The sequence below is a fragment of the Martes martes genome, assembly GCF_963455335.1.
Source record: "Martes martes genome assembly, chromosome: 8".
NCBI lineage: Eukaryota > Metazoa > Chordata > Mammalia > Carnivora > Mustelidae > Martes > Martes martes.
The window spans coordinates 2,899,407-2,924,360 of NC_137895.1; the positions used below are offsets into that span (position 1 = coordinate 2,899,407).

Below are 24,954 nucleotides of genomic sequence, written 5' to 3' on the forward strand. Positions count from 1 at the left end.
GCAAATACTTCCTCTTTGCATGAGGAATTAAGGATCGATGCAACTTCCGTGTCCTTTAGCACAAAAAATAAACACCCTAAAATTGAATTGAGAAATCCTATCCTGTTTGCCCTGAAAATCCTCAAACTAATTAGGGTAAGAGAATGAACCTCCCACGCAGTCCGAGGGCTCTCTGGACTGGACATGGGTCGTGAGGCAGCCCACCCTCTCCTGCTCGTCCACTCACCTCGCTCCGTGTCCCCTCAGTGTACCTTCCATGTCAGCATCCGGGGTGAGGCCTCAGCCAGGACCCACAGCCAAACACGTGTGCCTCGTGCTGGAGTCTGCAGGGGCACAGGAAGTTCTGACAAGGGACCTGTGGTGACACTGGGCCCCTGGGACTCCCTGATGGGGGCGTCTGGGTCGGGGGCTCTGGTGGGAGGGGGGCTAGCATGCTCTCATTGTCACTCTGTCTGGACGAAAGAGCGAGGCCCAAGGTGTGTGGGCCTCCAGCAGGATTCCCGCTCACTGACGCTATCTGAGCAACTCGCCAGTGCCAGTCACATCGGGAGAAGCTAAGTGACCAGTGAGGGTCTCACACGGGGTGGTGGCTGGGAGGGTCCAGCCCAGGACTGCTGAGCGGCCCGGGCCTTCTGTGCCTGTGGCCGCAGGCTCTGGGTTCAAGGAGGCACATTACAGCCTGACCCCTAGAGGTCCCCTGCCAACCGAAATGGGCCTTCCCTGGGAAGGACCCTGAGTGGGGATCGAGCAGGCGCTGCAGCCCGCAGAGGGGAGCTGGCGGGGGCACACGGGCAGCGGGAGACGGCGCGAGACTGGAGTGAGCGCCAGCCCTAACGGACCCCAGCTGCCATCCGCCCTCACGGTCCTTTCACTCCGCGGGGCTTCACTCCCACTGGAAGTGGGGATCTTAGAACCTCAACGTCACCCTCTCTGTCCTTTTCCACTGCCCAGTCCCAGGGGCCAGCTGCCCCCAACGGGTCTTCCTGGCCAGTCTCTTCCGGTGCAGACGGTGCTGGCGGAGCACAGGCCTGGCGAGAACAGACCGCGGCTCCCCTTCGTGCCCGAGACCCTCACCAGCAGAGAGCCCGGGAGGCTCGGGGGTGCACAACGGCCACATCAGACACTCAGGCCCTGGCTACACGGGCACAGAAAACAGGGGAGTGGACAAAACCACCGTGGGGCAGAAGGGGCTCGTTCCACAAAGAAGGTCCAGAAGCTCGGCAAGCAACCAGCAAAGCTCAGGTCTGGTGAGAGGACACAGCCTCGGGAACGTGGCTCTCACTTGATTCCCGGTCCAGCCTCGCGGCTAAGGCCGTCCCTTGTCTCAGCCTGTCTACGCCACGCCGCCGAAGCTAATTCTGAGCGAGGCCGCCCACGGGAGGAGGGCCCCCAAGGAGCGCTGGAAGTCGGGGGGCTGCCCAGAGCCAGCACGGCAGCCGGGCACGCCTTCCTGAAACGGCTGGCCTCCCGCACTGCCCACGGGCGGCCCACCCCCGGCCGGCGCCACCGTATTTCTGCACCAGATCTGATGGGGGTCCGTGGGCGCGCGGCACAGCAGGCAGCGCGTGACAGCTGAGAGTGAGACATTTCAATAAGGCCCAAGATGTAATTACATTTCTTCAGGGACTGAACAGATGAGCTTCTCCAAGTTTATCTGCCTCAGATATCAAACACCATTAATGAGATAATAAGGGCCTTTCAATTAATGATTTGAATGGTGGGTGTAATTTTTTCCTTAATGGCAAGACTAATTCACAGGCAGAAAGGAGCAGAGAGTCACTGGCAAAACCCGCGACGTGACGTCGGCTGCCCTCCGCCCCACCTGCAGCAGGTCTCACAGCGGCTCGGGCCAGATGGCTGGGCTGGGCACAGGCACGTGACCCAGGCTCAAAGGAGGGGGACTGAGACCTGGGGCTGGGATGAGACCCTCCTCTAGACAGGAGATCCTTCCTTCGTGAAAGGGGGAGGAAGGAACCCAGCCACATCCCAGGTCGGCTTGACGACCCAGGTGTTTCTGACGGGGCACAGGGGATGTGTCCCCTGCAGCCAGCCTGAGCTGTTTCCCGCCAGCAAGAGCACCAAGGGGGTTACAAGTGTGGGAACGAAGGTTCACCATCCTCGCCTTTCCTGCCTGTAGCAGGAGGGGATGCCAGGCGGGGCCCAGAGCAGCCTGCACGGCCCGACTGCAGGAAGAGATGCAGTGTCCTGGGAGCAGCCCGCGGGGCTGGGTGCGCCCCAGCATCTCCCCACCCGCAGCGCAGCTGGGACCCCCGGGGACTTCAGAGGCAGCCTCTGGCAAACACTGAAACCTGGACCGCGGCTGGCCGGCCCCCGGTGTTCCACACATAGGCTGGGGGTACCGGGACCGTGGGCCAAGGACGAATCCCAGGGACCTGCCAAGGCCCCGCCCCCCAGGAGCGGATGGACACGCAGCCATCAGCCGCATCAAGCATCGTTTTAAAGGAGAACATGGAAGGATTTTTGTGATTTTGCTTTGAGATTAGCTGCCAGGGGCTCTGGTGAAAAGCGTCTTGGTTTCCAAGACGTCCTGTGCGCCCCTGGGGTCTGCCGTGGAGGGACGGAGTCTAACCCACGGTCTGTGCTCAAGGACCAGCAGATCTGGAAACCGTGAGGCTGCACAGTTAGCGGAATGGACGGGACGCTATTTGCTGCGTCACCACCTAAACATTTGCTAAGGTCACTTTCCAGAGCCCAATTTTCTCAAGTCCCACAGAGCACACACGGCTCCCTGAGACCACAGTGGCCCCCAGGCCCCACGCTCACATACCAGGCCCTGAATGAGGCCAGATCTCGAGGCGAACTCAGCGTCCATCCCAGGGAGGTCAAGGGCTTGATTCCAACGGAAACCCAACCACTAGCTTATCTTGACATGAGTCACTTAGGTAACATGGTGTTTCCACAAATGCATCCCTGACACGTCCCATGTGGCTGGGCAGTGACAGCCCGGACCCCCGACGAGCCCATCGAGGAGGGGAGCGACCCTCTCCCAGCAGGCAGCACTAAGCTGCTGGGGACGAGGACAGCCAGCAGTCCGGGCAGGCCTCCCAAGGAGATGAGGTGCGCGGCCAGGTGCAGAGGAATGCAGGCCACTTGGGTGGGGGGTGGAGGGGAGCAGGAGACTCGAGCCAGGAGGGCGCCATGTCCTGGCCAGGTCGTGGAAGGCCCGACGGCGGAGCTGGGCCGTGCCGGCTTCCTGGAGTCAGGGTGAGCTGTGGCTGCTGCACGGACCCCGGGACGTGACAGTCCAGCTCAGCAGGGCAGTGGAACCTTGAGGCCTGACCGGCTCGGGGTTGGGGGATCCAGTCTCACCAGCCGGGCTCCAGCAGGTGCTGTGACGGGCACGGCAAGCGGACAGGGAGCCCAGGAGGCCACACGACTGTGCCCATCAGGACACTCCCCTGAGGGAGTACGAGGGTACGGCAAGATCTTCAACACGTGCAGGTAAGTGGGGTCAGAATATTAGAGCCAGAGGGAGCCAAGCAGACGCCTGCTTGGTGGTTCCACATGGGGAGAGCCTCTGTGTCCCTGGGGGCCCCCACGAGCCCCCGGGCCAGGACTTCTGGGGCTGAGGGCCGGGGACCTGGGCTTTCAAAGGTTCTAGTTTGTTCAGATTCTCTGCATGATGGAACAGATACAAACAAAACAGATCAAACTCGGACGGATCAGAAATGCGGGCCAAACCGAAGCCCACCTTCCCACAGGCACCCCAGGGAGAAATGCAGCAGCCGTTCATAACGTACGGAGTTTTCTGAGGGGAAAAGCTGGAGCCTTCCAGGGCACACCGGCTCACTGGCGACTCTGGCTGGACAACGACCAGAACGTCACCAGACGCCCAAGCTAGGGGGTAGGGAGGACAGAGAGTGGCAGAGGGGCTGGCAGAAAGGGGGCAGGTGAAGCATACGGACACAGCTGGCATTTGGGCGGCGGCACGGGGTGCACGGAGAGAAAGCGGGGGCCGCAGAGGCCGACCACCGCCCACGCTCTGCCCAAGTGCGCACACGACATGCTCCTCTCGGGCCTCCCCGGCTGTGGCCCTGACTGGGGGGCCCAGAGGCCCAGCTCTGCTAAAGCAGGAGACCAAGCAGCACCAGGAGTGCCAGGCCCCGAGGGAAGGGGGCTCTCCCAAAGCATAGGGACCCTGGTCCCAAGGACAACTGGGTGCAGAACACCTGCCATCGACCTCCCGGGACACAGCACGTCTCAGGAGCTGCCAGGACGAGTCCGGGCATGGTTCGAGGGAACCAGGACAGCTGCGAACAGCGAGGCTGACAGACCGGGTGCGGGGCAGACCTAGGCGAGGCTGACAGATCAGGTGCAGGGCAGACCTAGGCGAGGCTGACAGATCGGGTGTGGGGCAGACCTAGGGGACTCCGCGTGAGTGACAGCGGCACGGCCACGAGGAGCCGCCCCAGCGTCCGGCCAGGGCCCCCGGTGGGGGAAAGGGGTCCCACGGGGTTGTGTGTGTGCATGTGTCTCTGTGTGTGTCTGTGTGTGTCTGTGTGTGTCTGCGTCCAGGCAAGGCCTCCGGGAGGAGAGGCGCCGAGGAGGACGGGCGGCCAGTGGACGGTAAGAAGGCAGGTCTTCCTGCTGCCGAAAGTCATGAAAGCTGAAAACCCAAGAAGCAGCTACTTACGTCGGCAGAGATAAACACAAAAACAGAACGACTTAAAAGGCTGAAAGTGGCCGCCTCTTGATCTGGGAGGAAGTGGGGAGAGGGCCATGCTTGGTAAAAAGCCTTCTAGAACTTTTTGTCTTTAAGAATCACACACACGCGGCACCTGGGGGGCTCTGCTGGTTAAGCGCCCGACTCTGGATCTCAGCTCAGGTGTGATCTTGGGGTGGTGAGATCGAGCCCTGTGCTGGACTCTGTGCTGGGTGTGGAGCCTGCTTACAGCAAAATAAAATGAAAATAGAAGTAAAAATCACGCACCTGAACACCTTTTATACAATAAAAACCATCATGAAATATATGTGATTGGGGCAAGAATACTTGGGGTCAGCGCCTTCCTGCCCAAGCCCTCTCCTCTCCGTGCTGGGAGCCACTCCGTGGAGCTCGTTTCCCTGAGTCCATGGAGATGCCCAGGGCCTCCGCCGACGGCAGCGAGCATCATGGAAATGATGAGCTGGCACCTGCTTACCGTAGGGGTGCCAGGCTCCTACTGAACCCCCCGCGGGACGTGTGGCTCTCAGGAAGTGAGCAGAGACCCCTCACCGACAGGACCCACAACACAAAGTCCAAGCACCCCCTCCTAAGAGGCCACAGTATCCGTCTGAGCGTCGTGTCAGGAGAGAGGAGGAACACGGGACGTCTGGAGGAGACGTGTGGACATGTCCCCAGCTCCACTCTCGGGCTGGCAGGTCAGGGATGCACGTTTCCACTCGGGCCGAGAGTCAGAGTTTGCCTGTCACACACACCTCCCTCTGAGTGCCCTGAACGTGGAGGACGGAGGGTCGCCCTGGCTGGGGCTCCTGCTGTCTCTCCCAGAGCCAGGGGCGGGGACAGGGAGCGGCCTGCGTGCTGCCCCGCAGTTACCGGGATCCCACAGGCTCAGGTGCCCCCAGCTCAATCCCACAGGGAAAGTGAAACCTACCACAGAGAGAGATGATTTAGTTAAAATAGAGATATGTCTGAGGACAGTCACAGGAGAAAATCGATTTTCTCCAGTCTTGTGCAGACTCCCATCTCCCTCAAAAAAATGCCTGGGGAATTCCAATCACAGCAAACGAAACAATCACAGGACGAGCATCAGGGGCCGGGGGCCAGGCAGGCAGATCCCGGCGACAGCAACAGCAGCAACAGGGGACAGGACAGGGACAGGAAAGTGCGGTTAGGAGTGGACAGGACGGGACAGGACATGATCCCAGCTCCTCCCGCCTCCCCCATCATGGAGTCCCGCCAAAGGCCGCTGCCACCCCTCAAGGCTGCCCCTGCAGGGAGCACTGGGGAGCCGTGAGGCAGACGCCGAGGCAGTGGGATGGGCAGCAGGTAGGTGGGCAAGGAGAGGCCTGAGTCCCTTCAATCAGGGATCTGAGTCCAGCCCACACAGCTCAGGGTGGACGGGCCGGGGAAGACCACCTGTCCCAGGGAGACGCCCACCAGGCACATCCCGCGAGGCCGCTGCCCCTGGACTCGTCCCAGCAGAGGACACCGGCAGTGCCACCCGCCGTCATGACGGGGAGGGTGCAGCTCAGCCACACAGGAAACCCCGCACAAACAGGGCCTTCCTCTGCAACAGTGGAAGCACCAGGGGTCTGGTTCCACAGGAGACACAGGAGGGTTTGCTTCGTGACCATTTAAGCAAATCTCCGCGTGCAACGAAGAACGGGCCTGTTGTTCAGAGATCAAAAGGACAGGATCAATTCCTTCCCCTGCTGGGTTGGTCAGAGACTCCGAGTGTGCGCGTGCGTGTGCACAGCAGCTCCGAGCCCCTCCTCTGTCCGTGACCTCACGCACCCCTCCAGCAACCGCGTGAGCTCAAACGGCAGGGTACACCCACTGTCCCCTTCCGACAAGGAAACTGAGGCCTGATGCTCCCAAGCTGTTCCCTCACCACCCCGCCTCCCCTTCCGGGTTGGTGGGTGGAGGCCCTGGACGCCCCTCGGCCTGGGCACGGCTCCACAGCACACGGGGCCATGCACCAGTCACAGACACGCAAACCCCACACCACACACAACCACACACGGCCACACAAGCCCCACCCTCACACACACACAGCCACCCACGGGAGCACGCGACGGCACAACAGTCCATGTGAAGATTAGCTTTCAATTGACCTGATTTTGTCTTTAAAATGTCTTGAAATGATCAAGAAAGAGACAATTGATCTTTACTCTGGCATTTCGTGACATTTGCTGCTTCAAATGAACACAGGATGGAACGCAAACCGTGCAGAACCATCCACCCACGGCGGGGCGCCCAGCACTGCGGGACGGATCCGGTTTGACAGAGACTGGACCCCTGCCTGGGAGCACGTCTGGCCCGAGAACTCATCAGCTGGAGGGGGCTGGCATGCGCCAGGGACGTGGGCAGCGAGGACTTGTCCGCGAGCACGAAGGAACCCCATGTGAAGGTGTGCAGAGCAGCGGACACTGAGAATCCTTCCATCTGCACCCCGCACGGCTCCGGGCAGGCCACCACCCCGCGTGGGGAGGAAAACCACCTGGAGCGTCTGCACGGACTCTGACCTCTCTGACTTCCAGGCAAAGGGGACAGCCGGATGGCCCAAAGCGGACAGAGGCGCCACCCAAGGCCTCCCAGAGGCCTGGGCTGGCAGGACCCACAGGGACACTCAGCAGCCTCCTGGAGGGGCTGGCACCTCCCGGGCAGCCTCACACAGCCGTCCCCCGGACCGAGTACGAAGCCCTCCCAGGTGAGCGCACGCGGCTTCCCTCCACTTGCCTCTGCAGGGACTTCTAAAGCTAGAGCTGAGCCTGAGGCCCGGAGGCCGAGCAGACACGGGCCCGAGCTCGGGAGCGTCTGCTTTGAAGCTGCCCATGAGGCTGCGGCGGCAGAGGGGAGCACCCGGGCCCCCACGACTGGCAGACAGGCCACGGGGAGGCCACCTCGGGTTGCTCCTGCACGCCGGGCCCCGCACGGGCTCCGAGAAGCGCAAGCTTTGGGGGCTGCTGCGTTCCTGTCTCTTAGTCCGAGACGCCCCACAAAGCTGTTCCTGACCAGATCTCTGAGGTCTGCAGGGGCGCACACCGAGAGGCCTGCCAAGTGCAGGGCTGCGCCGGGCAGGGGCTCAAAGGTCACGTCCCGGTCTGCGGCCCAGTCTGGACAGGGATCCTGCACCGCTGCGAGAGATGACCTCATCCACCCTGCCCCCATGGAAGGGGACAGATGACAGGGCACGAAGCCCCACCCAACGGAGAGCGCCCCACAGGCTGGCCGCGCGGCAGACAAGAAGGCCTCATCGCGGCACCTTGGCCGAAGGAAAGGGACGGTCTCAAGAGACCGCGAGCAGCTTCAGAAACCGTTTTGGGGCATGGGGTGGGGGGTGGCCAGAGTCTACGCCCCTCCCCCTTCACGCCACCCTTCGACCTTTCACCTTCTCCCCTCGGTCCTCCTTTCTGGGGGCTGCCATCCCCGCCCCAACATACACGGGCTCAGACACCTTCCTCCTCCACCCTGCGCCAGGCTCCGGGCCTCCCCCGGCAGGAAGCGGCAGGGGCCTTCAGAGCAAACACCAGTACGGGTGTGAGCTCACTTCCTGGAGAGTCGCCGCGTCCAGAAAACCTGTTCTTCATGTCCCTGGCGTGTGTGTGTGTCTGCAGGCACCGGACGGGGCAGGAGCCCGGAGCCTCTGCTGAACACGGATCCATCGTACCCCAGACAGACGCGTGCTGCCGATGCAGAGGGGACTGTCCACAGTGTCCCCTACATATTGCTGGCTACTGACCGTAGACATCTACAGCGTGTTGAGATGAGGATTCTTTCAGTTCTATGTTAGGGTAAAGTTGTTTTTTCACTACTAAATGCAGGAAAAGCTACTACAGTTCAAAAGAAATCGTGAGACTAATGCCACTGGCTGATGGCTAGGACGTTCCACCAGCAGCGAGCAGAAGCGTTACTGCAGCAGATGTGGCTCTCGAGGGGCCTGGCCGCTGGCATCCGGAACATGCTCTTGAGGTGATCCCCCCTGGTAAAGCTGGGGCTCCGTGCCAGCCCCCGGACGCTGCTGGTACAGCGTTTACAGTAAGCACCAGCTTTGCTTCTGGAATCTCCCATCTCAGTGACCTGCCCCCACTGAAAACCCGGAGCTCTCGGTGTCTTCCGGGCTTCCCAGGGCAGAGACGAGGCTCCGCTCCGCGTGGCTCCCGTGGGGAGGGCACAAGGAGCCTGCAGCCCGCTCCCCTCACTCTCCTCCTGGGCACCTTCCCCCGAAAGACCCAGCGGCACATCTCTGCCATGTCATGGTGACAGACCTGGGCCATGAGTAGGACCCTATGCCGAGGCTCATGAGCCCTCTAAGGGAGCCCTGTACGTGTGGGGCCCTGACACCAAAGGACTTGTCAAGAGCAGACCAGTTCAGAATTCCTGGGGAAAACTTTTTAACGGAATATTTTTACTTAATCTATTAACAGGTTCAATCTGCTGCTACTTTAGCAAGGATATTGGTATTTCTACCATTAAGCGGAACTAGATTCTAATTTCACTCTTGCAGGGGCTGCCTTTCATGTTAATAAATGCAGAATTCCTCTACTCAACCCATGCTGACGTTCCTGCCTTCCCGGGTCAGGTGCTGGGCCGGGGCCGAGGGAGCCCGGTGAGCAGGGCCGGGGCGGGCCCTCACCACACAGCGTTGCACACGGTCAGCTCGGTGTGCAGACAGACACACAGAACGGACAGAGGTCAGTAACAATCCAGAGTGAGACGGACCCACAAAAGGGAAGCGCCAGGGCAGGCAGCTCTGAGAAACACAGGCCCGTTCTTCATTTCCCTCTGTAAGCCCCAGGGCACACGGCAACAGTTTCTTAGAACGTTTGGGAGAACTCACTGGAAAGACGGGTTCTGACCTCAGAACTGTATTTAAAGGTAAGACTTTGGAAAACGTTGGAATTTATCGAAAAATTATGGGTCCAGCCAAGGGTTGTTTTTCTCCTTCATCTTGTGGCAATTCTGGCATTTTCTATGCTCCCTAAATCTCTGCACTCTGCCTTCCCAAAACCCAGGGGGACAGCCGTTTGCACCCGCGTGTCCGGGTCTGTGGTAAAGGCCGCCTGCTCCGCTGACATCTGTGCATGCCTTCTAAGTGAGATGTTCTTTTTTTAAGACTTTATTTATTTGTCAGAGAGAGAGAGAGAGAGAGAGAGCGAGCGAGCGCGCACGCACTAGCAGGGGGAGCGGCAGGCAGAGGAGAAGCAGGCTCCCTGCTGAGCAGGGAGCCCGACGCGGGACTCGATCCCAGGACTCTGGGATCACGACCTGAGCTGAAGGCAGACACTTAACAACTGAGCCCCCCAGGCATCCAAGATGTTCTTAGTTCTATCACGAACCCCATTTCCTGACCCTTCATTTATGTATACTAACCCTTTACCACTTTTATCACATGTTGACTTTATTTTTCCGTAGCTAACTTCTTGAGTTAAAGGGTTAGTATATTTTTAATGTTTTTACATAATAAAAGTACGTTGGCTGAGAGTCTGTGTTCATCACGTCTCATGTGTTCTTTTTTTTTTTTAAGGTTTATTTGGGGGGGTAAGGTTTATTTATTCATCATCTGAGAGAGGGAGCCAGTGCGAATGAGTGGGGGAAGGGCAGAGGGATCACCCCAAGCCGACTTCACCCCGAGCACGGAGCCTGACACGGGGCTCGATCCCACAACCCTGAGATCACAACCAGAGCCAAAACCAAGAGTCAGACGCTCAGCCGCCTGTGCCCCCAGGTGCGCTATGTCCCACATGCTCCTAAAAGCCACTCTATGTTTCCAGGGTCACTTTCTTCTTGCGCAGCCTCCGTAACACCTAAGTGCCCGATTATTCCGTTTCAACTTCGTTAGCATCTCGCCAGAAAGGGTTACGCTCAGCGAATACAGCCCGTGTCACTCCAGCTTTCCAGACGTGGACATTCACGGCTGAGGTCAGAAGATCCGTTCTGTAAATGTTCCACAGAAACATAGAAGACGCGACCACGGTCTGCACAGCTCTCACCGCCCGGAGCTCTCAGGCCGCCCCGGCCTCTGCATCTAGACTCGCAATAACCTCCCTCTGCTCCCAATCAGACCCACCGTGTCTCCCCCTGCGCTTGCTTCATCTGAGTCTGTTTCATACGGTTCTGAATTCAAGTCTAACCTACAGACAGAACAGCACACAGATCAAGGCCTCAGTGAAGGCGCCCTGGGCCCAAGCTCCCCGAAGCTTCCGTCCCACCATGAAGCCCAGAGGTGCCGCTCAGACCACACGTGACATCATTCCCCCCACCCTGCTCTGTTTAACATGTCCTCCTCACGGCCTGCTGGGAATCCCACCAGCCTTTTTCCTTCCCGTGTGTGCCCCCTGCCCGTGGCCGCCCCTTTCCCAGCATGTCGCAAGGTCCCTAGGTCCTTGCTGCCTGACGTCCCCTGAGTCTGTTCCCCCCACCCCTCCCTCAGGGCTCCTTGCCCCAAAGTCCTTCTGCGGCTGCATCCCGGGCCTCTTCCCCATGCCTGCGGCCCTCGGGACACCATGTTAGGTGTTAGGAAAGGCCAGGAGTCCTCCCTGGCTCTGTCCTTCTCGGGCTATCTCCTGACTGCCACCCCACCCTGGCCCCCACCCCTGGGGCCCTTGCACGCTCAGTGCGGGCCTCACTGACTTACTCCCAGCTGCAGAGCAGGCTGTCCTCCGCGGGGCCTGTCCTGGGTTCCCTGCCCTGCTCTATGCCTCTGTGGCAGGCTCCTGCCCCAGCCCCACAGCCCCCTGTCCCGGGCCCAGCACTGTCACCCCTAGCCAGCCCACACACATCGGGGGAATGGAGGCTGGGGACAGACTGCGCAGGGCCTGGCCCAGAGGGAGGGCTCCGAGGGCTGCGCTGGACCGGCCCGGGAGAGCCTCCGAAGCCAAGGTGCACCGCCTGCCCGAGTTCAGGGAAACCGAACGCAGCGGGCAGAGCCCATCGCCCCTGCCCCGGCACCCGCCGCAGGGCCCCGATGGACACCAGGGGAGTCTCCTTGCTTCGGGGAAGCCGCTCGCCTCGGGAAGGGATTCTGCTCCTATGAAAATGACGTAAAGCAACGCTGTTTCCCAAGGGGCACATTACAGGTCTGCAGAGTGAGCATGGGGGCTTCTAAAGCCTCGTGCCGGATATGTTCTCCTGCTGGAGACTTGGGGTCTTGGTCTCAGTCACGCGGGCTGTCCTTCCTGGGTGCACTCGTTGTCCTAAAATGCCAGGATTACAAACACGATTCCCCCACACTCACCGGGACGCCAAAGGCTCTTTAATTTCTGTTTTCCTGTGTCCTCTCCCGCTTACGGCAGTCCTCTACAACTCGCTGCCACCTTCGTACCAGGAGCTCGTCCAACCCCGTGACACTGAAGCCCCGGGTCCGCCCGGTGCTCTGCACGGGCTCCGCTCATCCCCGGCCCCGCGAATCGCAGGCTCGGGAGCGGGACCTGAGAAGGCCGGCAGCCCGCCCCGGGCCGTTCCCCGCGAGAACCCCCTCACTAGCACCGGGCAACGTCTGCAGCCAGCACCACGCGGGGCTCCCGGAAGCACTGGGAAAACGCGGCGCGCGAAGGATCCACGGGACTTGGTGACACATCTTCCAGACCACCAGGAACGCTGCCTCCGGGGGTCACCTGCCACGTGGCAGAGCCCCGGGCCGCCCCCTCAGAGGGCTCTTGTGTGAAGAGTGGGAAGACAGGAGGCCCCACCGGGCCCGGGGCCGACCTCCCCCGACCTCACCCAGGTCCCTTGCCTGCAGGGCTGTTCCCACCTGTGGTCCCCCAGCCCAGGGGGTGACAGCTCTGCGTCAGCCCCTTTATGGCACTTCGCACTCACGAGCACAAGCTGCCTGGCACCCTCCCCATGGCCCGGGAAGGGGATGCTGGTGGCGCTGTCCTCGTCTGGGGGGCAGGGGAGGAAATGGCGGCAGAGTGGCAACGCCCCTTCGTGAGGTGGCTCATTTGTTTTGAGTCTCTCTCCCCAACCGGGACTCAAGGGCCATTTCCCAGGCACATGTGGCTCAGGCTGCCGAGAGTCAGGGCTCAAGAGTGACCCCTGGGGCGGTGACGAGCCTCCCACTTTAGCAGGTTCTCACGCAGCCCCCACGGTCATGAACTCCTCTTACTCTGCGTTCTGTCTCACCTCCCCCTACAAGGCAGAGCCCAGGAGGGAGGCGATGAGAATCCCACATGGGGTCACTGGGGACAGCGCCGGTCTCCTCGTATCACCTGTTTCCCAGGAGACGCTCAGGGAGTCAGCCCAAGCACAGGGGCGTGTGCGGGCCGGGGTCACAGCATGGCTGGCCGCTGTGCCCCAGGGAAGCTGTGCCCTTCTCCCTCAGAGAAGCAGCCAGGCTCTCCATGGGCCAGCCTCCGGCCCGGCCAGCACTGCTACCCCACACCTCCCACAAGGAGCCAGGGTGCCACAAGGCCAAGCAGGCCCAGAGCCATCTCACTGTGACCCCAGATATAGGGCCTCCTCGTCTGCCCCTGACCTAAAAGCCAAGGGCCTCAAGGAGGTAAAGTGGCCAGAGAGTGTCCCTAGCCAGGTGGGGCAGAGCCCGGGGTCCCTGGTCCCCAACGTTGATGCTCCCTTCCATGTACCTGAGAGTCCCCATCTTCCCAGGTCACCAGCAGAAGGTCTGAGACATCTGGGGGCCCCGTGGAGAGCACCCTGTGAAGGGGTCAACACCCCCATGGTACTCAGGCCACCCCTGGAGGCACACTTGTGGGGGAGGGGCTGGGGACTCAGCCCCCAAGGAGCCCCTTAGTTGAGCACAGAGCTGACGAATCGCTGAGGAAAGTGCCCAGAGACGCTAACCGACATGCCCGAGTCACACAGCTGCCAAGGGGCAATCTGCTCAGGGCCCGGCACCTCCCTTAACACATCGCAGCCTGCAGCCGCCCCTCGGGGCCACGTTGTGGAGGACACACTCGGGCTCAGGAAGCGCCTTTGGGAGGCTGGGAAAGGGCCGCGCGTCTGGCTCGGTTGGCCGAGCTCGCCAACGGCGAGAGGTCAGTGTCCCGACTCACAGGGTCGAGAATCTCCCCCAGGAGAGAATCAGGTGCAGGGCCTTTCGAGAAGGCACTTACTTACCTGGAAATCCCTCTCCTCTAGAATCTCCTTCCTCCATCTCACCAGAAAAGCAGCGCAGACATACAGGTGGAAATGAGAGAAGCCATCGGGTTCAGACTGCAAGAGAGAACACAGGGGCCATGAGTACGCCCACACGTGCCCGCGGCCGCCGGTGGCCGGTGGCCGGCTTCCCCCGCCAGGCAGAGCCCCCGGGGTGCTCGGACAGGGCAAAGCCCACGTGACTTGCTCGCTTTTCCGCCTCTCTCTCCTTCACGTCGGTGCAGGCTCCTGACGAAGAGGAGGGGACAGGCTGCCTCTCCCGCCCTCCCGCACGGATGACGGCCAGCAACAACAGAAGGCAGACCGACGAGCCCGCGTTCTGGGCCAGGACCCAGAGAGGACACCTGCCCACAGGGGCCGGGTCCCTGGCCGGGCCTCAACTCTGGTCCTGGCTCCCAGAGGGCCCCCCGGGGAGCGAAGCCACCTGGAACCGGCGGGGCGGGGAGGAGGCTCCTCACCGGGCGAACCGTCCCTCCCGCAGTGGGTTCCGCTCACCCCCTCTTCGGGACACCCCCTCCTCCCGTGCTGGCCTCAGTTCAGGCGTGCACTCCCAGCTTCTGAAACCGGGTTCTCAAAACTCGGCTTTTCCCGTTCCTCTTACAACACAACTGACTTACAGACCAACAACCAAAGATAGCCCGAAAGACAGAATCACAGTGAACCACATGCTCCTAATCTTTCAGAAAAGCTACCAAGTAAGCCGTGGTTCAAACAAGTAAACCACAGACGGCAGAGAAGGGGTGTGGCCGCGCTGGTGGCACAGAGCTGGGAGGAAGGGAGGACAGACGCTGCGGCCCGGTCGGACTTCACTTCGCTGCCCTGGGCTGCTGATGGTGCAGGAGCGCCCCTGCCCTACACCCCCTCACCTCGCAGGGACTGCGCCTCTGCATGCCTCAGCCCCGATAACCACCTGGGCTTTGCCGTGAGTCTTTCTGGTGGATCGTAACACAGAGCGGGGCAGGACACAGTGCCCTGACTCACTAGTTCTTACTATGGCAGCTTCCAGAATTCCCTCAGATGCTCTCCCTGCATCAACGGAGGTGATAAGGTCATGTCCCCCTCATCTGTTCCTATGATGAGTGACATCAGCGTACTCGGTTCCTTAACATCAGGCCAACCTTGCATTCCCGGATAAACTCAATCTGGCCAAAATGTATTCTGTTTCTTCATCACAGCTAGGTCCCTTTCGCTCATGTGTCACTTACAAGATTTCCACATCTACGCTGAGACTGCCCCCCCCACCCCGTTGTCCTTTCCTGAACTGCCCCTGTCCAGTTGAAGCGTGAAGACTGTACCTGCCTCCTTCTCCGTTTCCACGCTCTGAGTCCGTACCAGACCCGGACGTCTCCCCGCGGCGTGCTTGCTAGGACTCCCCTGGAGAACGTGCCAGGCCTGCTGCTTTCCCGGCGGAAAGACGCGGATCCCTGACTCAAGTTCTAACTCCTCAGACTCCTTCAACGTTCTTGAAAATTTTTCTTTCTCTAAGAATCTGTCATCTAAGTTTTCAAATTTGTTCATAATAACCCATTTTTCTTGAAATCCCTGCTGCACGTGTAGCCGCATCCCACTGGAGAGTCTTAGGAATGCGCTCGTGTGTGCCCTTCCTCACCATCATCCTCAACGGTGCCCAAGACTAATTTTGTCCGTGTTTCCCAAGAACCAACTTCTGGGTCCCTGTTGGACCCGCCAATCTTCCACACTTCCTCCACCTCCGCCGCCGCCCGCAGCACGGCCTTCCTGCCCTTCTTTGCTGCGGACACTGTACGGACTCTAACATACACAGACGCAGAATGACTTCGAGTTATGTTTAAATCATCCGGTCCTTTCTCGAACGCGAGACGGACGATGATTAGCTCGTTCACGTCTGGCTCTTCCTCATCTCCGACACAAGCACGAGTCTGAGGCTACACACTGTCTTCCAGGAGCCCCGCCTCCGCTATGTCCCACAGCTGAATGACGTCTTTACTATCCTTAAGTACTAAGAATTTTCTGCCTTATTTTATGATTTACTTGTTTGAACCACAACTTACTTATTAGCATGTTTTTTAAAAAATCTATAAACAGTGCTCAATTCAGCAGCACATATACTAAAAATCTATAAACATATGTGGCTCGACTTGTGACCTTTCTTTGGTTATTGGCTTGTAACTCAGTTGTGTCGCAAGAGCGTGTGATTTAGGGGCGCCTGGACGGCACAGTCGGTTTGCTTCTGACTCTTCGTATCAGTTCAGATCGTGATCCCAGGGTCACAGGATGGAGCCTGAGTCTGAGATCCTCCTCCTCTCTCTCCGCACGCCCCGCGCTCCTCCCTCCCCCAACAGTGAGCTCACTTGCACCTCTCTCTCTCCAGTAAATCTTTAACAAGAGAATGTTAGTTACATGATGAGGATTCTTTTGTTCGTTTGGATTTGGTTTTTGGAGTGGAAAACAATTAGCTTCCACAAACGCCCCATAAGGCAGTACATTCACAGATCAAAAGCACAACGGGGGCCTGGTTTGAGCCCAGCTCTGCCACTTACTAGCTATGTCATCAAACAAAGTATCTGGCCTCCCCTTGCCTCCGTTCCTCATCTGTGAAATATTATGAAGATAAAGTAAATTAAACAACAGAAAGTACTTAGGATAATGCTGGAGCACAGTAAATAGTAAGTAAATGCCAGCTACTGTCACCAGGTGTGCGTTAAGAGTATGTATTCGAGAGTCCTTGGATACAATATCCCATATGTGTCCATTAGGGAAATTTAATCAATAATGTTGCTCAGGTCTCCTATAAATCCTTGCTGACTTTGTCACCTCGTGAGCTATCAATAACAGAAATGTGTTAAAAATCCCATTACAACAGCGGATCTGATTTCTCCTTACAGTTCAACCAATCTTTGTGTTATATATTTGGAAACTACGTTATTAGATGCACACACGTTTTAAATTATTTCATCTTCCTGGTGTGCTGATCAATATCAGTACACGTGATTTCCCCTGTACCAGGTAATGCTTTTGCCTTAAAGTCTTCCAGGAGGGGCAGGGGTGTCCCAGGACCATAACTACTTACCAAATTTTGTTGGGTTCATTTATTTTCAGCAGCTCTTGTTGAGCTATAACTGACAAACAATAAATTTACATATTGAAAGTACATAATTGCTAGGTTTTGATGTATGTCTACACCTGTGAAACCACCATTGCAATCAAGAGAATGAGCCCGTCCATCACCCGCAAGTTTCCTCAGGCCCATCGATACTCTCTCCCCCACAACCCCCTAGTCCCCAGGCAATCACTGATCTACTTTTGTCACAACAACAGTTCACACTTCCTATACTTTTTTTTTTTTTATATGATTTTGTTTATTTATTTGACAGAGAGAGGGAGCACAAGCAGGGGGAGTAGCAGGCAGAGGAGAGGGAGAAGCAAGCTCTCTGCTGCGCAGGGAGCCCTGAAGCGGGGCTCGATCCCAGGACCCTGAGATTTTGGCCTGAGCCGAAGGCAGATGCCTAACCACCTGAGCCACCCAGGCGCCCCGTACACTTCCTACACTTCTGTGCAGAGAGACCCGTCCAGCACGTGCTTTGTGTCCAGGTACCATGACTCAGCACTACTGCCGTGAGACTCAGCCATGTCGCTACAAGGCCACTGCCTGTGACTGCTCAGTAATGTGCCATTAACACCTGTGACAGCTTGCTCGCCAGAGCTGTTTGCCTGTTGACAGACAATGAGCGGCTTCAAGTGGGGGGCCACGACAAACTCGGCCGCCGTGCGTGTCGCGTCCCAGACTTCCTATGAACACACGCCTTCACTTTGCTTCCGTGGTTGCAGACGAGCGGACGGCTGGATCCCACGGGAGCATGTGTTGACTCTGGAGACCCTGCCAGACTATTTGCTGAGCGTCTGCACCACTGGACATTCCCCAGCAGCAGACGGAGTCGCGGTTCAGTCACCCCATTGTCGATGTACGAAATGGTCAGTATTTTTAAAATTAGCCCTCCTCAGAGGCGAGCCGTAGGAGCTCACTATGGTGTTAATTTACGTATTTACGCTTCTCTAACGACCAACATCTCGCACGTACTTATTTGACGTTCTTGGTGGAGTGTCTCTGCAGTTTTCCCCCGAGCTGTTTGTTTCTTACTGCAGAGTCGCTCTTACAGGAGCGACTCTGTGTACTCGACATACAAGCCTTTAATCAGCTACGTGCTTTACAAACACTTCTGTCTATAACTTGTCTTTTATCCTCTTGACATTGACTCTTCAAGAGCATGAATTTTAAAGTTTGATGAAGTTCAATCTATTCCTTTGCTCTTTCACGGATCCTGCTTTTGGCGTCATTTCTCAGAAATCTTCGCCTAACCTAAGGGCATAAAGGGTTTCTTCTGGAATAGTTTCAAGCTTTACATTTAGTTCCGCGATACCCTTTGAGTTATGTTGTACCAAAAAAATGTCCTAAGAAAATGTCGTACATTTTGTCTATGGTGTAGGGTAGGGGCTGAAGTCCCTTGGTTTGAAAACATGGATATCTAACTGTTCTCGTGATTTGTGGAAAAGACTACTCTTCCTCCACAGAGTTAGTAATGAGGTCGCGTCAGTCCCCTATTTTGGCTCTTATCAAAGTTGATTCGTCTGTCTTAAGTATTCTGCATTTCCATGAAAACTTTAGAGCCAGTTTGTCAATTCCTCCAAGAAACTTCCTGGGATTTTACCGGAATTGCACCGAATGTGTAGATCGATTTGGGGGAATCATATCTCAACGACACGGAGTGTCCTGACTCACGAACACGGTACAGCGTACCACTGACTTAGCTCTTCTTTAATTATTTCTAACAATGTTTCATAGTTTTCAAGGTACAGTTATGTTGCATCTTTTGTTAGATTTTCCCAAAGCAGCTTATATTTTTTGTAACTATTAAAAATAGTGTTTTGGAGCCCCAGTGGCGCAATCGGTTAGCACACAGTACTTATAAAACTAGTGTTTTGAACGAAAATAAAGTCGATTAAAGACCTAAACGTGAGACCTGAAACCATAAAATTCCAGGGGTGGGGGGGGACATAGGCAGTAACCTCTTTGACATCAGCCATAAAAACATTTTTCTGGGCATGTTTCCTCTGGCATGGGAAACAAAAGCAAAATTAAACTACTGAGACTACACCAAAATACAAAGCCTCTGCACACCAAAGGAAACCAGCATAAAACAAAAAGGCAGCCTTACCAAATGAAAGAAGGTATTTGCAAATGGCACATTGGATAAGAGGTTAATATCTAAAATATATAAAGAACTTACACAAGTCAACACCAAAACCAAAAATAACCCAATTAAAAATGTTCAATGCAACTGAATAGACATTTCTCCAAAGAACACACACAGATGGCTGACAGACACATGAAAAGATGCCCCATATCACTCCTCATCAGGGACTTGCGAATCCAAACCACAATGAGAGACCACCTCACACCTGTCAGAATGGCTAAATCAAAAACACGAGAATAACAAGTGCTGACAAAGATACGGAGAAAAAGGACCCCTCACGCGCTGTCGACAGGAACGCAAATCAGCACAGCCACTGTGGGAAACAGTATGGAGGCTCCTCAGAAAGTAAAAATAAAACTAGTCTGTGATCCGGTAACGCACTAAGCAAAGAAAAGAGAAACTAGCTCAAAGAGATACACGCGCCCAGTGTTTCCTGCGGTATTATTTACAATAACCCAGATCCGGAAGCAGCCCAAGTGCCCATCAAGAAATGAAGGGATAGGCGGCGCCTGGGTGGCTCAGTGGGTTAAAGCCTCTGCCTTCGGCTCAGGTCATGATCTCAGGGTCCTGGGACCGAGCCCCGCATCCTGCTCTCTGCTCAGCGGGGAGCCTGCTTCCCCTCCTCTCTCTCTGCCTGCCTCTCTGCCTGCTTGTGATCTCTGTCAAATAAATAAACAAAATCTTAAAAAAAAAAAAAAAGAAAGAAATGAACAGATAAAGAAAGATGCGGTGTATATATGGAATGGAATGTTACTCAGCCGTGAAACAGAATGATGAGATCTTGCCCCACGCAACAACATGGATAGGCCTAGAGGGCATACACTGAGTGAAGTAAGTCGGGAGAAAGACATTACATGATTTTACTCATGTGGAATTCAAACAACAAAACAAAGAAAGAAGAAAGAGAGAAAAACAGACTTCAAATGCAGAGAACTGGAGGCTGCTGGAGGGGCGGGGGTGGGAGGATGGGTGAAGTAAAGGGGACAAGGTGCACACGTGTCGCGACGAGCGCTGAGACACGTACAGAACAGTGGAAACACGCTGCATACCTGAAACGAATGTGACACCATGTTAACCGTGCCTGAACTGAAAAACACTAAGTTAAATTTAAAAATGAAAATGGGGGGCGCCTGGGTGGCTCAGTGGGTTAAAGCCTCTGCCTTCGGCTAAGGTCATGATCCCAGGGTCCTGGGATCGAGCCCCGCATCGGGCTCTCTGCTCGGCATGGAGCCTGCTTCCTCCTCTCTCACTCTCTGGCTGCCTCTCTGCCTACTTGTGATCTCTGTCTGTCAAATAAATAAATAAAATCTTTAAAAAAATAAAAATAAAAATGAAAATGGTGGTTTGAAAATTTTCATTTCTGACTGTCCCTGGCTGTCGGGATGGATACAACTTGCCTGATGTGTTTTTCTCATCCTTTGCTTTTTCTCTTTCTGTGTCATTATGTTTGTCTCATAACTTGCACAATGTTGGATTTTAAAAACTCCAGACACGGTCCCTGTGGAGCTGAGCTCCTGCTAACAGATTCCGGATTCATTCAGAGTCATTTGCATTTCTCACTTTTAAATTTATAGTTATTCCACTTCTTTTATTATTTTATTTCTTATAGTATGTTATATTATTTGTCTTTCTTGTCTACAGCTGGACTGATGAACTTCTCCCCTCATTCTCCAGCCCCAGCGATCCTGGAGGTTACTGAATTGTCTCTACTGGTTTAATAGTTACTCTACAGACGTCAACATGAACACTAACCAGGGTGTTGCGTAACCATGACCTTCATTCCCTTCGCAAACAACACAGAAGTCGGGCGTATTTTCATTCCAGGCACAGCAGAGACATACACAGAGCTTAGGTTCCCTGGTGAAAAGCTAATACTGGCCTTGCTCAATTTGAGTTCGATCTTGATGTTTTTAACGTCACAAACGCAGACATTCTTCTCACTGTTGCAGATGTAGTCACTCGTAACTTCATCGTCTCGTGATCATTTCTTCTTGCACCGAGACCTCCCTTCTGAAGTCATTCTCCTTCTTGAAACGGAACCTTTAGCAGCTCCTTCCGTGAGAGGATCTTTCAGTAATAAACACTCTCCGTTTTTTTGTCTAAAAATGTCTTCACGTCCTTCTCTTTCCTGGCAGGTAGTTTTGCCGGATACACAATGCCAGACTGGCTCTCGTTTCTGAAGAGGTTACCGCACCGTCATCTAGCCTCTGCCACGTAACGCTACATCTGCCTGTCCTCTCTTCACAGGAAACCTAGCTCTTCCCTCTGCCTGCTTTCCAGGTACTTGGTGCTGGTGTCTGGCCCCTTCCCTGTACTGTTTGTCCTACTAGAGATCTCCCAGGCACCCTGAGTCCCTGGAGTAAGCTGCCCCCATCAACTTGGAAGACGTCATCCCTTGTCCTCTGCATGCTCTTTCATGTCTCAGAATTTGGGGTAAAGCTGAGCTCCTTTCTCTATTCCCCTTTTCACCAGGCTGTCCCCTGGGACGAGGTACTTTCCGGGAGTCCCTCCTAGATCCTTAGTCGGCTCTCCAATGTGTCACACCACAGTCCCGGGGCAACGAGAGCATCCAGTAAATTCGACACCCGGCTCTTTCCTCACACCTGCCCGGGAAACTGTGATGGGTCCCCTTCCCTTGTGCTCCTTTCCTTAACTTAAGCCCAGTGAGCTCACTGTCTCGCCCGTCCCTGAGAGCCCTACGACCCGCAGTCTTCGTAGGCCTCTCTCCAGTTTGTTTTCTCTGCCGATTCCTGCCCCTCATGGCCTGCTCCCTTGTTCCGCAGTGGGGCTCCCCTTTTGGAGCTTATGTTACTTGGAACTTTATCTCTTGGAATTTTTTGAAGCTTGCATCAAAAATGATTTTCTTCGGGAGAAAAAACTGTGTTTATGTCTACCTGAACCCGAGGGCGCTATTATCACCAGACTACTTTCAACTAAATTTTCAGCTTGAAATTTTTTAGGACAAATAGGTCATGGAAATTAGGGCTCCAAACCCTTACGACTCCAGGACTGTGGTGGCCTCTCTGAGAGGCGAGGCTTTCTTTCCTTTTCCTTCAACTTCCACGGCCAAACCCAAGAAAGGCAAACACCAGCCCCCACTGAGTCTCTGAACCCCTGAGTCTCTGGGGTTCTTCTCCCCGCCGTGGCTCACTCTAACCCAGGGGCAGACCCTAGAGAGGAACTGGCACATTCCCCTGGGTGGGCGCCTGCTTTGATGTTGCCCCCTTATCACTCTAGACTTGTATTTTCTCATTATTTCCGGCCAATGACAGCATCCTTTCCTTTACGGTTATGTTTTTAAACATGACACCAGCATCCTCTGGCACACTCTGTGACAGCGGCACAAAAGGCTCTGCCCTCTTCGTTTTCTTTAAATCAACATTAACTATTAACATTTAAAACATCTGTGTTGGAACTGGAGCCACTAACAATTCAAACCCGGTGAAACGCTGCTAAGACGTCCGTCACACCAACCCCACTGATCTCGTGGCCCGTCCTCAGGCCCCCAGGCCACCCGCACACTGAGAGCAGGGCGCCCTCTGACTACACGGACGCCTATCTCGCCACAGTATCGCTTCTAAAGGTCCACCGCCTCTAGGATAACGTCCGAACTATTAACATGACACAATCCTCTGCCATCAGGGACCCGGCCCCACCCCCCATCTGACATTGGACCCTCTCAATCTCCCGGCAAATGCCAGACCCTCCTAGCCTCACCTCTGCTTTGGTACCCACTGCCACTACCCCAGCAGCTAATCCTCCGGGAGTTTTCTTGGCCACATAAACCCTATTCGTTCCTCATTTCCTGCATCTCCCAGGAAGCCAATGGCCCTCCTCCCGGGCGCCCGGCCAGCTGTTCTCAAGGTTCACCAGTCCTTTCTCCCACCGCCCTGGGAGCCCCTTCTCTCTGTGACCCTCCCTCCTTTCTAAGCCCCGCCCCAAATGCCAAGCCCCACAGCAGAAGCAAAGACTGGATGACGTCACACACACCCACACCCACTCACTTGGGTGCACGAGGGGAACGGACCGGCGGGATGCTGAGCGCAAACATGAAGACACGCGCCTTTTTCTTTTCAGATACTTAAGACGACTGAACAACACACGGAAAACAGGGCTCTAAGGCCTTCGGAGAAGCAACCCGGCAGCGCAAGACGGCTAATTAGTATTGCAAATGCTGAGAGAAGGTCTCCGGGAGTATTTAGGGACGTTCCAGAATGATGACTTCTGGAAGGAACCTTGTTTACACTTTTAATTTGCTTAAGGGCCTTTGATTTGAGGGAGTGCAGAAGTCCGCCTGAGGCCGGCCCTGGTGCCCGCCCTCGCTGGGACTGCTCGGCTGGGGGGAGCTGCCACCCACAAAACGCCCCCGGGGACCAGCAGAAGGTGGGGTAAGCGTCACCCCCTCTTCCGGAGGACACAGCATTAGGGGAAAGTGGCTTTCACAGCATCGCTTACACGGATTATCTATCTTTGATGACTGGGTAAATTACATTAAAACAGCAAATTAATAAATAAACAATTGATATCATCATGAAAAAAGAGCTTCTGCTCTAATGAAGCTTCACCCAGAGGGTAACAACCAGCAGCCAGGTGGGGCCGGCTGGGGAGGCCTGGTCTCTGCGGTGGCGGCCCACAGCCCACCCCCGCCCACAGCCCGTCCCTGCCCCCGCCCACAGCCCGCACCCACTCAGCACAGAGGGACGTCCACTCTCTCCAAGGTCTAGGACATCCAATCAGGGCCGTCCTGACTGCTGTGACATCAGCCAGGACGACCCGGCATTTGGATGGAGAAGCAGAGGTGTGGAGGGAAGAGGATGTGACTTTGAAGAGCCCCCTGGTGCGCACGGAGGTGGGGCTAGACGAGGCGTCAACCCACAGGGAAGGAAGCACAGTGCTGGGGGCCGGGGAAGCTCCTGGTTGCGAGGGCAGGTTCCAGAAAGGTACCTCCGCGGTGCCCTGGGGCGCTGAGTACGTGGGGACAGGCCACCTGGCCGGGTCACACCCCTCTCTACTGCCACATGAGCATGTACCAGGTCCTGTCCCCCACTTCTGGGGCCTGCGCCCTGGTGCTCCCAGCCCAGCATCCAGCCTGTGACTACCACAGAGCTGGAGGGATCAGGTGAGAAGGGTGGAGACCTCGAGAGCTCGCCCAGGTCATCAGGCAGGACAGCAACGGTGTGCAGCACACAACCGAGCCAGCCGCGAGCAGGGTTCCTGGCCACGGGATCGCCCTCCAGAACCACCGTGCCCTCACTGCATCGGCTCTCAGTCGGTGCCCTGTGCTGTCCCCCCACCCGGCAACACCACCCCGTGACCGGCTGCCAAGCAGGGGCTTTGCCCCGAGCACTGCACTGCGTGGGATGGGGACTGGAGGTGGTCACCCTCCAGCACAGGGTCGGTCCCTGGGCGCAGACCCAACACGTCAAGGGCCAGCCCCTGACCAGCCTTGTGGTCGCAGGCTTCTCCCTACTGGGGTCAGAGGAATGCTCACCCTGGTATTCCCAGAGCCATCTGTGCTGTCTTCCCGGGAAGTCCTAGCCTGAGCCACAGGGCACAGCAGTCTACACACAGCATGACTCCCTGGGGACCGCAGTCACCTCAACAAGGTCAGGGCTGTCTGAGAAGGTGATGGACAAGAGGGAGGAATCCGCCAGGGCCTCCAGGCCACCACCGACGAGTGGCACCTGATCCCTCCTGAGCTCATGCACCTGCAGGGTTAGAGCAGGTCAGGCTCCTGCCGCACAACCCCCGGCGGAAATGTCCAGTCCCTGCACTGCACAGCCCCACAGTATGCGTCCCGCCCGGCGATGGCAGGCCCACGGAATGGCGAGCTCAGGGCTGTGTGCCGGCAGGCTTCACGCTGGCCTGTTGCTTCTTTGGAAAACGAGTCTCCTCCTAAATGCTCACTCAGAATAAAGTCAGGAT

The 24,954-nt window shown here is 56.4% G+C and overlaps 1 protein-coding gene and 1 long non-coding RNA gene across 3 annotated transcripts in view; one reads left to right on the plus strand and one right to left on the minus strand.

Annotated features, from left to right (window-relative positions):
• Window positions 1-24,954, minus strand: part of TBC1D22A (TBC1 domain family member 22A) — a 308,080-nt gene that overhangs the window by 19,338 nt on the left and 263,788 nt on the right. For both annotated transcript variants that reach the window (XM_080811153.1, XM_080811152.1), the window contains one exon: window positions 13,760-13,855. In XM_080811153.1, the coding sequence (XP_080667279.1) occupies window positions 13,760-13,855 (96 nt within the window). The remainder of the gene's footprint in view (window positions 1-13,759; window positions 13,856-24,954) is intronic.
• On the plus strand, window positions 8,215-10,165 carry LOC308347599. The gene is made up of 2 exons (XR_013967261.1): window positions 8,215-8,719; window positions 9,189-10,165. It is a non-coding gene; the product is annotated as an uncharacterized lncRNA (long non-coding RNA).